Genomic DNA, 12,415 nt, shown 5'->3' with positions numbered 1-12,415 from the left:
ATGGTGATGAGGATGGGGGTTGTTGTGGTGGTGGTATGGGGGGGGGTTGTTGTGGGGGGGGGGGGGGGGCCCTTGTGAGATATGAGAGGCTGGGGATGTGGCTCAGCCCACCAAATTCCAGATGAGGATATCACTTTTGGGTGAACCTTTAAAATAAATGAAACATCTTTCAAATTGAAAATAAGTGCCTGTTTCCTGTTACGATGCTGCTACTATCAGTGAACCTTTTTAATTAAGAAAAAGCCAAGTGATTAAGTCGACATTATCAGGAAAGTATCTAAAAGTCTTTTAAGTTATCCACTTTGCTCCCTATAAATCAGTGAGTTTCAGCAATTCTTGCCAACTACCTCAGCTGTCTGTGCTGTTTAAGGTGAACCTTTTGGCAGACTGGAGTTCTTTCCCTTGTTTAGAAGAACTGGTAGAATATACAAGCTGGATACAATTATTACAGCTAACAATGAGCAGAGTCTATCTCAACCTATCAGCCAACCAGTACAAAAGTCTCACCTAAAACCTACATATGAATTAAAAAAGATCAGAATCTTCAAGTGTAAGTGTCAAGGGACAGCTAAATAGAGAAGTGACTTACCTGCCAGAATATGAGTCATTCGGTTCAGCCAGATTTCTAATTTAGAATCCAGGTCCTGATTATTTACTGTTCTCCATTATAGTCAAAGCAATTCAGCTTGTTCAAGGGCTGTGATTGGATAGTGAAGGAACAGCTTCTCCCTAATGAGATCATCTCTATGCTCTTCTCTAGTCAACAAGGTCAATTTTTTTTAATTCTCTGCACAATGGAATGGCACCACGGTGTATTTGGAGGTCGGGAACTAATTCTTCTCTGCCAAGGATAATTGGGCCACACTTCAATTTGTATCCCTGGAGGCTTGTCATCTAACGATAGAACTTCAGAGTTTCTTTGCATGGTTTTGATGAGAAATGCGGGGAGAGGTCTGGAAATCCTAGTCCAGAGAGCAGAAACCAGTCTACAGAACCAATAGATACGGGATTCATTGCTGGCTTCTTCACAACATATGAAGCAGTTATAGATGGAACTTAGCTGAATAAGTTACCCCTTGCCTCTTGTATTTCTTGAGGACTCTGGTAGATCTTCCTGCCATAGTTATTGATTCTGTTTCTGACCAGCTTGGTGTTCATACTCCACTTTTGGCTTTTTCTTTTAATTCTCTTACATGCTTCTAATATACACTAGTCAAAATTCCACAGGAGGAGTGGGACCCCCTTGATGACCTCGGGAGTTGTGTGGACCTCACCTTGCCATGGGAGTTCTCAAGCAACATTAGAAACCATTAGGTGGTTTAAGATATCTAGAGCCAAAACTTTTTTTTTAGTTTAGGATATGGTAATTAGGGGCTGGAACCTCTGTCAGATTTTTTTATTACCTTCTGTGTCCCCAACAGGAAGATTTAGTTTCACTTTGTCCTGGGGATCATGGTCACCAGGAATAAAAGTGAAGGGAAATCCAGTTGTCACCAGAACAGTAATAAAGGAGCATTATTCCATGGAGACACTTGTTCTGATGAAAACTGTCTAAGAGGGGGATATCCCTTACTGTGGATACATTTCCTCTTACTTCCTGTTGTGTAAGAAAGGCGGCATAGATGGCAAAAAGAACCTGGCAGGGCTTTAAACCCTTCTTTATCCAAAACCTTCTTTATCCAAAATGAAAAACATGTTTCAACTTGAGATACACTTAAATGTTTTAGCATCTACAAAAAAGTAGCATATACAATTTGGGAAAACTGACCTGTTACTATTTAATGATATGAAATTAGGGGAATATGCATTACATTAGTAATTATCTTGTGCTGGTATTTTTGATGTTAAAAAACAATTCAATCTGAACTATTACAGGTGGAGCCAGAAACACTCGCCATAATTAACTGGATTGAAAGTCACAACTTTGTCCTCTCGGCAAACCTCCATGGTGGAGCAGTTGTAGCTAATTACCCATTTGATAAAATTAAAGATCTTCGGGTCAAAGGTTACCGTGCATTTGCTAGCTATGCTGCTACCCCAGACGATAAACTGTTTAAAGCCGTAAGTAATATATTATTCTGCTTTAGCGCTGACCATTGATCAATGTTCATTTACTCACAAACAGCATGGCCACCACAGTGGTAGACACCCCTCTGCACAGAAACAGTGCGCAGGAGGAACACTGGGAAACTGGCAAGACATTTTCAACCCAGCTGACTGTCTTCTTTATATAACACCATGTTCCAGACTATTGAAGTATAGTGTCACGTACCTGAGGTGAGACTGTAGTAGTGAGGAGGCCTCCCTTGCACCTCAGGTCTTGGCGGAGACCTGGCGGACACCGAGTGGCACGAGTGCCGGTGGTGTAGATCACCGTGCAAGCCTAAATCCAAAGTCCGAGCCGGGGTCAAGTCCAATCTGGCAACGAAATACAAAAGGGCAAAGCAGAAGAATGGTCAGTATACGAATCCAAAGTCAAGGGCAGGAAGCAGGCAAGAGTAGTCACTAGGGTTCCGGGTCACAACAAGTCCAAACAGATAACACACAGCACAGGAACAAGGAGAGACTAAACATAATCCAGCAATTTGGCAGTGTCCAGGCTGGACTTATATAGGGGAAGTGATAATTGAGGTCTAGATCACTTCCTGTGCACCTCCTTGGCGTTTTCCCGCCTTGTTGAATTGTGTTGTCTGCGCATGCGCGGGTTGGCGCAAAGACGCGCCATTGGAGCATGTGCAGTTGGCACAAAATTGTTCCGGTTTTGTGAGGCTATGTGCCGTTGGCGCATGTGCAGATGGCACTCGACTCTTACATATAGCTATTGCAACAGATGCAAGGAATCCTGGCATTGTCCATACAGTTATTTGTGTATGGCCGGCTAAAGTTATGGCCTAGGTTGGATGACCGAGTTGGATACAACAGATAAGTCAAAATCTCCTGTAACAGTAGACAGTTAGCACCTGAACAGATGACCTGTCCTTATTGGAAAATGTACCCTGATTTCTTTTTCTGGTGACAACCATAAAATGTTTGATTTCCCATATCTTTCTGTCCAAAATGGTCAGCAGGACATATAGAAAGGTGGGAATCCTACCGGCAGTCAAAACAGAAAGCAAAAGGGTTCTAAATGTCTTATACTCTATGGAAAGCAACAAAAAAAAACGTTTTGGCTTGATTTATATACATAAATACATAACATTATTACTAAGGATAATTAATATGAGTATAGGTGGATTTATAACTGTTTATCCTATTTTAATCTTTGTTTTGTCAGGGGGCTCTGTGATGGTGGACCTTATAGCATACAAGCTGTATAATAGTTATCCTACAAGGTTTTGTAGCGGCTGATCAACTTGGACATACTTTGTTAAGCTATATAGCTTTCTTTGACAACTGTAATGCAGTGATGGACTTTTTCAAACACTTTTTTTAGAATGATTTTGGATACATCTTGTATATTGGTAGACCTTTTGAACATACAAACATGGTGTGTGAAGTACAATTTGTGCGTAGTGGTTGACCTTCTGGGTCCCAATATAAATGTTACACAGGGTTGTACCTTTCTTTAAAAAATGTTGTGTAACGGTTGCCCTTCTCAGACACATGTTGTGTGGTGGTTGTCTTTCTTGGACTTCTCACGTAGCATGGCTGACCTATGTTGACTGTTGGTTGACTATCCTGAGTAATATTTGCTACTTGTAAAGCCAATGACCTTGTAATACTGTTTTTCAGTTGACCTCTAATAGTAGTTGACTCTTCCTGACAATATGTGCTGTTAGTTCTGTTAAAGTGACAACTCTTTAACATTCAGCTGATATTGAGTCTTGGCCCTTCTGTTTGTGTATTTACTTATGTATTACATACTCTCGTCATGAAAAATGATCTACAATATGTTCACTTTGTAACATTAATATTACTGGTTGATGCCTGTTTTTTTGTCTTTGCAGCTTGCAATGTCTTATTCCTATGCTCATGGATGGATGCATAGAGAGTTTAATTGTGGAGATTACTTTCAGTATGGCATCACTAATGGAGCGTCTTGGTATTCCCTATCAAAAGGTAATGAGTAGTTATATGTTTTATTTTAATTATAGGAATCTCTGGTTACATTATGGCATTTCCTCTTAAGTGGAAGCCCTGTTCTCGGCCTGGCAGTTTTGCAGGGAACATCCAGTATTCTGGCTTACTTGGAGAGGAGGGCTATAGCAAAAAATAAAAACAAAATTACTTATTTAGCCTGATTGCTGTAATTTATATATACTGTAATAATAAAAAGGTAAGAAAAACACATTGAGCAAGATAAGCAGAAGACTAGACTAGTGGTGTAGAATGCCCTCACCTGCCTAGTAGTGTAGACGGTGTTTACCTCAAATAGCCTGGACTGTGCTCACCTCTTGTAATGTAAAAGGGGTTAACCTATAGTAGTGTAGATTAAGCTCACAGCTAGTGGCCTAAAATGTGCTCATCTCTAGTAGTGTAGAATGTGCTTACCTTCAGTAGTATAGAGTGAGCTTACCTTTAGTAGTATAGAATGTGCTTAATTTTAGTACTTACTTTTAGTAGTAGAATGTGCTCACCACTGGCAGTGTAGTATTTACTCCCCTCTGGTAAGGTAGAATGTGCTCACCTCTAGCAGTATAGATTGAGCCCACCTCGTGTAGTGTATAATGTGCTCACCTCTAGTAGTGCATAATGTGCTCGCCTCTAGTTGTGTAGAAAGTAATCACCTCTAAAATGTGTTTTACTCTTGCAGTGTAGCATGTGCTCACCTCTAGCAGCATAGACTCATCTCTAGTTGGGTAGAATGTGCTGACCTCTAGTAATGTAGAATGTGCTCACAACTAGTAGTGGAGAATCTAGTCACCTGTAGTAGTGTAGAATGTGATCACCTCTAGTAGTGTAGAATGTGGTCGCCTCTAGTAGTGTACAATGTGCTCACCTCTAGTAGTGTACAATGTGCTCACCTCTAGTAGTGTACAATGTGCTCACCTCTAGTAGTGTACAATGTGCTCACCTCTAGTAGTGTACAATGTGCTCACCTCTAGTAGTGTACAATGTGCTCACCTCTAGTAGTGTACAATGTGCTCACCTCTAGTAGTGTACAATGTGCTCACCTCTAGTAGTGTACAATGTGCTCACCTCTAGTAGTGTACAATGTGCTCACCTCTAGTAGTGTACAATGTGCTCACCTCTAGTAATGTAGAATCTGCTCCCCTCTAGTAGTGTAGAATCTGCTCCCCTCTGGTAGTGTAGAATCTGCTCCCCTCTAGTAGTGTAGAATCTGATCACCTGTAGTAGTGTCGAATCTGATCACCTCTAGTAGTGTAGAATCTGCTCCCCTCTTGTAGTGTAGAATCTGCTCCCCTCTGGTAGTGTAGAATCTGCTCCCCTCTAGTAGTGTAGAATCTGATCACCTGTAGTAGTGTCGAATCTGATCACCTCTAGTAGTGTAGAATCTGCTCACCTCTAGTAGTGTAGAATCTGCTCCCCTCTGGTAGTGTAGAATCTGCTCCCCTCTAGTAGTGTAGAATCTGATCACCTGTAGTAGTGTCGAATCTGATCACCTCTAGTAGTGTAGAATCTGCTCACCTCTAGTAGTGTACAATGTGCTCACCTCTAGTAGTGTACAATGTGCTCACCTCTAGTAGTGTACAATGTGCTCACCTCTAGTAGTGTACAATGTGCTCACCTCTAGTAGTGTACAATGTGCTCACCTCTAGTAGTGTACAATGTGCTCACCTCTAGTAGTGTACAATGTGCTCACCTCTAGTAGTGTACAATGTGCTCACCTCTAGTAGTGTACAATGTGCTCACCTCTAGTAGTGTACAATGTGCTCACCTCTAGTAGTGTACAATGTGCTCACCTCTAGTAGTGTACAATGTGCTCACCTCTAGTAGTGTACAATGTGCTCACCTCTAGTAGTGTACAATGTGCTCACCTCTAGTAGTGTAGAATCTGATCTGCTCTAGTAGTGTAGAATGTGCTCTCCTCTAGTAGTGTAGAATGTGCTCTCCTCTAGTAGTGTAGAATGTGCTCTCCTCTAGTAGTGTAGAATGTGCTAACCTCTTGTAGTGTAGAATCTGATCTCCTCTAGTGCCGTAGAATCTGATCTCCTCTAGTAGTGTAGAATGTGCTAACCTCTTGTAGTGTAGAATCTGATCTCCTCTAGTGCCGTAGAATCTGATCTCCTCTAGTAGTGTAGAATGTGCTAACCTCTTGTAGTGTAGAATCTGATCTCCTCTAGTGCCGTAGAATCTGATCTCCTCTAGTAGTGTAGAATGTGCTAACCTCTTGTAGTGTAGTATCTGATCTCCTTTAGTACTGTAGAATCTGATCACCTCTAGTAGTGTAGAATCTGATCACCTCTAGTAGTGTAGAATGTGCTCTCCTCTAGTAGTGTAGAATGTGCTAACCTCTTGTAGTGTAGAATCTGATCACCTCTAGTAATGGAGAATGTGCTAACCTCTTGTAGTGTAGAATCTGATCACCTCTAGTAATGTAGAATGTGCTAACCTCTTTTACTGTAGAATCTGATCACCTCTTGTAGTGTAGAATCTGATCACCTCTAGTAGTGTATAATCTGATCACCTCTATTAGTGTAGAATGTGCTCTCCCCTAGATGTGTAACCTCTAGTAGCCTGGAATGTGTTCAACATAGAGTACAACTCACACATATATAATAATACAGGACATCACCATCTTCAGCAAGGTAGAATGTGCTAATCCTCAGCTGTTTATAACATCTTCTCTGTACCATAAACAGAACGTCAAGAACTGAAATACAGTTTATCGGAAACAATTTCAGTTTTTGCGAACGTTTCTAAATATATAGTTGTAAGTTATGTTTGCTTTCCTGTAATAATTCAGCATATCCAAGCCAGGGGGGATTGTTTGAGGTCATGGAAGGCTAAACCAACCAAAATGCCTAAAATAGTTAATGAGATTATTTCTGGGAGTAACTGGCTGCAGACATTTTACATTCTTGGGCTGGTGACACCACTGAGAACATAACACACAACATTCCACTTCATTAATTATGCCGTTAGACACACTACAATCGACATCTTTGTTTCATTAACGGGCCGTTTATGTTTGAATCACTGAGCACATGTTTGTATATTAAGCTGTTAGCAATTGGCCTTATATGTCAAAATAGTGCGGGGTAGAATAGTGAGCAATTGTAGAGAGAATTACGCTTTCAACTCCTATGGAGCATTTTCATATTGACATGTGGATTATTTACTGTCACCAATGTCTTTGCTGCAGAATAATGCACGGCTCACCATCCACGTTCCAATCTAACCGTACAATCTTTGTACAATCAACTTTACATCTACAAAAACTAGGTAATATTAGGGCCTACCTAATCTTTCCAATCACAGCATCTCCAATCAGGCAGATTCTTGCACTACATACTTATTGGTAGATCTAAAGGACATTGTACAATCAGATTTTACTATCTTAGTAAGGATATCAAAGATAAATCTTTAATGGGGATGATTTATAAATCATCCTCCCAGCCATATGCAGGGCAAATGCCATTCACACAACATTCTCACCACTAGATGGAGCCAAGGAGCATACACATTTTGTATGCTCCTCCGCTCCATCTAGTGGTAAGAAAGTGCAAACAGTATTTAAAAAAACTGTTGAAACTATACCCTTCCTAACCTCTGTAGCTGCAGCACTCTGGAGCAATTAATCTTCAAAGTGCACAACAGAAGCACTGAAGTTCAGTCTCACCCCTCGGTTCTCTCCCCCTCTTTCTGGGCACCTGCTCTGTTTTGACATTGGAGATTAGAAGGCTGGCAGACTGCCAAATTTCTGTTGAGGTGGGTAGCTCAGCTACAGAGTAAAGTTGAAAGCAAAACTGAGAAGCTTCTGCTGCACACTTTGAAGATGAATTGCCCTCACAGTGTCTACAGCAACAGAGGTTAGTGAGGGGTTGTAAAGTTGATTTACTGCTTGTTAACAATATGCAAATATTTCAATGCCCATAGCTTGACTTTAGTTCTACTTTGAATGCATTTAATGTATACCTAAATCTAGTTTCTGAATATGTCTTTATGTTAGCATCTCATAGTGGGAGAAGAAGGGCCTGAACTGTTAATCATGCAGGCACTACTGCATTGCACAATGCTGCCCCTTAAAACGCTGGGATCTTGCTGACAGGTGGATAGAGAGACGGGGTACTTCATCAGTGTAGTTGTTTCACCCTCATCATCCAATCAGGAGGAAGGGGATATGATGGAGAGTAGGCTATATTACTTAAATGTATTAGAGAAAAGTGAGTACTGTATTTTTCCATCTATAAGATGCCCCCATGTATAGGACGCCCCCCACTTTTCTTACCCAAAATTCAGAAATCAATATTTAAAACATTAAATAGAAGACATTTTTATTTAGTGATTAGGCAAAGTTTACATACCAGTACTATGATGTTATGCATCACACTTACCTCTGAGCAAATCACTTTATTCAGTCTCTGTTGCATCACTGGTCTCTTCTTCATCACTTTTTGCTTCAAACATATCAGATTCTTTAACTTCTGCTGCATCACTGCTGTCTGCTGAATCACTGTCATTTTTATGGGCACAGAATGAGCCGACATTACCGCTCCCTGTCACATCTGGGCACTGGCTACACGCTCTCCCCAGCAACAGCTGACGTCAGGTACATAAGGTTTATGATTGGAGGAAAACAGTTATCTTGTCTCTGCAATCCGAAGTTTCACTCGTGAGGCTAGTTTGCAGAGGTATCGGCAGTTTCGCAACCGCGGTTCTCCTTGTATAAGACGCCCTTCCATTTTTAGGTAAATATTTTGAAGAAAAAGTAGCATCTTATACACGGAAAAATACAGTACACAGACCTGACCATGCTCTCTGGCAGGGGTGCCTGGATCACAGCACTGGCTGAATAAAATCTTTTTGTAGGTAAAACAGTTCACATAAATCTGTTTCAACTCCACATTGAAGTATAACACCATTTATTCTCCCAGGTATGCAGGACTTCAATTACCTTTACAAAAACTGTTTTGAAATAACGCTGGAGCTGAGCTGCAACAAGTTCCCCAGTGAGTCGGAGTTGCCGCGGGAGTGGGATGGCAATCGCGAGGCTCTGATCACATTCATAGAACAGGTGAGTTCTTTACCCTTGGTGTAAAACAGTTGAGTAAGAAAGGTCCTGATGTTTTTGTTATATACCTATCTATGGGAATATTAAATGGCCACGTCACTCAAAAGTGATATTTGGCTATAGGGGGAGCCTGGTGAGCTAAGTCAACAACAAAAATGAGATCTCACATAATTACCATTTTTTTCCTTTCCACTTGGAAGTTTTGGGTGTTCTTGTCCCCCCTTGTTACATTCTCCATAGTACAATAGGAGTGGGAACTTCGTATAATGGCCACAATAGGTGTACAGACTTCGGAACTCAGCACAAAGATCTCCTCAAATAAATTGTTAGGTGGTTTGGTTTACCTCTTCTGTGGTTGGGTCGTGGCCTTTCAGGTCAAAAATACAAAAATGTAATTTGAAGAGAGTGTTCAAAATTAAATCAGCTGGGAGGTAGTGTGTGATCCAGGGTCCCCAAATTCTCTAGAATATAGGCAGCCTATCAGTGAAGATAGAGGCCGTTTTCCCAAAGGTCATACAGAGGTTGACATGGGATTTTAGTGTATATAGATTTTTTTTCTTTAAAAAGACAGTGGTGCTTCAAGGGAGTAAGGGTCCAGCGGGGTGGGGAGGACCCAAGCCTGAAGTTGAGATTTAAGTAGTACAAACCAGGTAGATATGTTTTGTGGTTTGACATAAAAAAAACACCTAAAAAGCAAAAGATATAACAAGAAAGAACATCTGAAAAAGATGATGATCTGCATTCTGTTGTCCAGTTTTCATCCATTTATTATTGAAAAGGTTTTCTATTGTCCAGTTTTCATCTCTTTATTATTGTTGTGGTTAAGGTTTTATATCGTTCAGTTATCACCTTTTTATGATCATATATAATGGAGGTTTGGTATCAATCTGTTGGAGAACAAGGAATGGTTCCTGTAGCTATCTCTGTTAAGCTGACCATACACCTATAGATTATCTGCAGATTCTCTATGGTCAGATGGAAAAAGTGCAACAGATTCCTCCATCTACGCTACACTGTGTGGATATAGGAATCTCCCGCTGTGCCAAGCTTCAGTATTTTGCTAGTCGGCCCTGATGGCTGTCAAATACCTGAACAATCTGATCGGATGCCAGCATTGTTCATGTGTTTTGACAGCCAGCGGGGCCGACTAGCAAGATACTGAAGCTTGGCACAGCGGGAGATTCCTCCATCCACACAGTTTAGCGTAGGTGGAGGAATCTGTTGCACTTTTTCCATCTGACCATAGAAAATCTGCAGATAATCTATAGGTGTATGGTCAGCTTTACACGTTAGGCTGTTACATGCATCTGAGATCCCGTCTATTAGCAATACAAAGATTTCTGGAAGTATCGGCTCTGAGACGCTTTCATATTTGAGGGTATACATGTAAAAACAGAAGTGCACTAAGCAGACAGGGCAGAGGAAATGGATGCAGGAAGAGCAGAACACTCAAGTCACACACATCCTACACCCTGCCCAGAGCTACATTAATTCCATACACTGCGCTCATTGTTGGCCTTCCAGCTCCTGTGTTCCAGCAGTGGCAGTCTAGGCCAGGCTCACAGTCTCAGTTTATAGGCCCTAAGGCTCTGCAGACTTTCCAAGTAACCGACCTGCAGCCCAGAAATAACTGTCTCTATGTACTTTTCACGAGCAGGAATTGTCGGTAATTAAACACGCGAACCATGAGGAAGGGATAGGATGACGATGCACTGTGAATTTTTCATTATTTTAGTGCCATGCTTTTGATTTTGTAATTTTTTTTAAATTATTTTTATTCTAGGAAAAAAAAAATTGTGGTCTTTGGGTCCTCTGCTCGTATTTACTCTATTCAAATCATAGAAAAATGACGCCGTGATTAACAGTGAAGAGTACCAATCGTTATAAGCTAGACAATTGACTAGTTTGACTAAACAAAATTGACTAGACTAAGGCCCGGTTCCCACCTGGGCGTTTTTCCGTGCGTTCGTACTCGCGGAAAAACGCTCAAACAGGGAAATGCCATTATTTTCAATGTGCATGGTTCCCATCTGGGCGTTTTTCCGCGAGTACGAACGCGCGGGAAACCGCCCTACGCCCAAAGAAGTACATGTACTTCTTTGGGGCGTTTCCATTGGGATAGAGCCAAGTAGGCCTCGGAAACGCGCGTATGTCGCGCGTTTTTTTACCGCGAATCGCGGTAAAAACGTGCAACGCGAAACGCGCAAAAAACGCGCATATTCAATACACCTAGGTGTGAACCCAGCCTTACAATCTAACGTCCTTATACGCACTATATCCATTTTATACACATATACACACAGCAAAGCTTCCTATATACCAGAATATGCAAACTTCAGCCCTCCATATGTGGAGCAACTACAAATCCCATTAGGAATTGCAAGACTCTGATAGCCACAGGCATGACCATCAGAGGCAGATGCATGATGCCAGAGCTTGCCTACCCCTGCTATATACTGAGCAAGGCAGTTTTTAGACATCATGCAGCCCTAAGGCACATTGGAATGATGACGTCTCTTTGTAAAGCTTCACCCTTGCAGTCATGTGAGTTAGTTAGATTCATTCTATAGTGCACCCTCCCTGTGCTCTGTTAATTGCTGACAGGGAGGGGAAAATGAGCTACAGAAAGGGTGCAACATCCTGCTGGGTTGCTTAAAAGGGCCACCGGCCAAGGCTACAACTACTTCATAATATTCAGCTGGTTTCTGACATTTAGCATTTCCTTCACTTTCAGTTCAAATGGCGACAAAAGAAACGGGAGAAGTATTCTGCATGTCACTGTGCGGCTCAAACAAAAAGTGATAACCTGCTGACTATGTGACACCACTTGGGTATTACAATGCAGGAGCATGGTTAAAGCAGCTTGAAAAATGCCTGTGGCTTTTCAAAACTTAGAAGTGAGCACTAAGTGAGATTCAAGCTACAGTCTACATCCACTCCCTTCCCAGCATTGGCTGCACATCATTGCTCTGGACCAGCTTACTGATAGTGAAAGCAGTGGACCAAGCCTGAGCAATGTGTGTTAGCAGAGCCATCTTTAGACTCCACCAGAGGTGCATGTGATAGGGTAACAATGCATGGGGTACAATACGGAGACAGCTATCACTCTACTAGGAATGAGGACAGACTGTGATGGATTTACTAAAGGCAAATAGGCTGTTGACTTTGCAAGGGAATTTGTACTTTGCAGGGGAAGTTTCCCCTTAGCTTAGTAAATGAGGTGAAGCTCTGCTGACTTCCATCTCCCAATCATGTGCAAGCAAATATATATATATATAT

General features: G+C 41.5%; 1 protein-coding gene across 1 annotated transcript in view; it reads left to right on the top strand.

Moving 5' to 3' along the window:
* The window catches only part of CPN1 (carboxypeptidase N subunit 1), a 26,729-nt gene that overhangs the window by 9,778 nt on the left and 4,536 nt on the right, over nucleotides 1–12,415 (top strand). Inside the window, exons 4-6 of the mRNA XM_018559795.1 lie at nucleotides 1,876–2,061; nucleotides 3,948–4,059; nucleotides 9,000–9,139. Of these exons, the coding sequence (XP_018415297.1) occupies nucleotides 1,876–2,061; nucleotides 3,948–4,059; nucleotides 9,000–9,139 (438 nt within the window). The remainder of the gene's footprint in view (nucleotides 1–1,875; nucleotides 2,062–3,947; nucleotides 4,060–8,999; nucleotides 9,140–12,415) is intronic.

Source organism: Nanorana parkeri, unplaced genomic scaffold, assembly GCF_000935625.1.
Source record: "Nanorana parkeri isolate BGI_ZX_2015 unplaced genomic scaffold, ASM93562v1 scaffold2, whole genome shotgun sequence".
Lineage (NCBI taxonomy): Eukaryota > Metazoa > Chordata > Amphibia > Anura > Dicroglossidae > Nanorana > Nanorana parkeri.
Note: the sequence above shows the minus strand (reverse complement) of the source record. Positions and strands in the feature narration are given on the sequence as shown.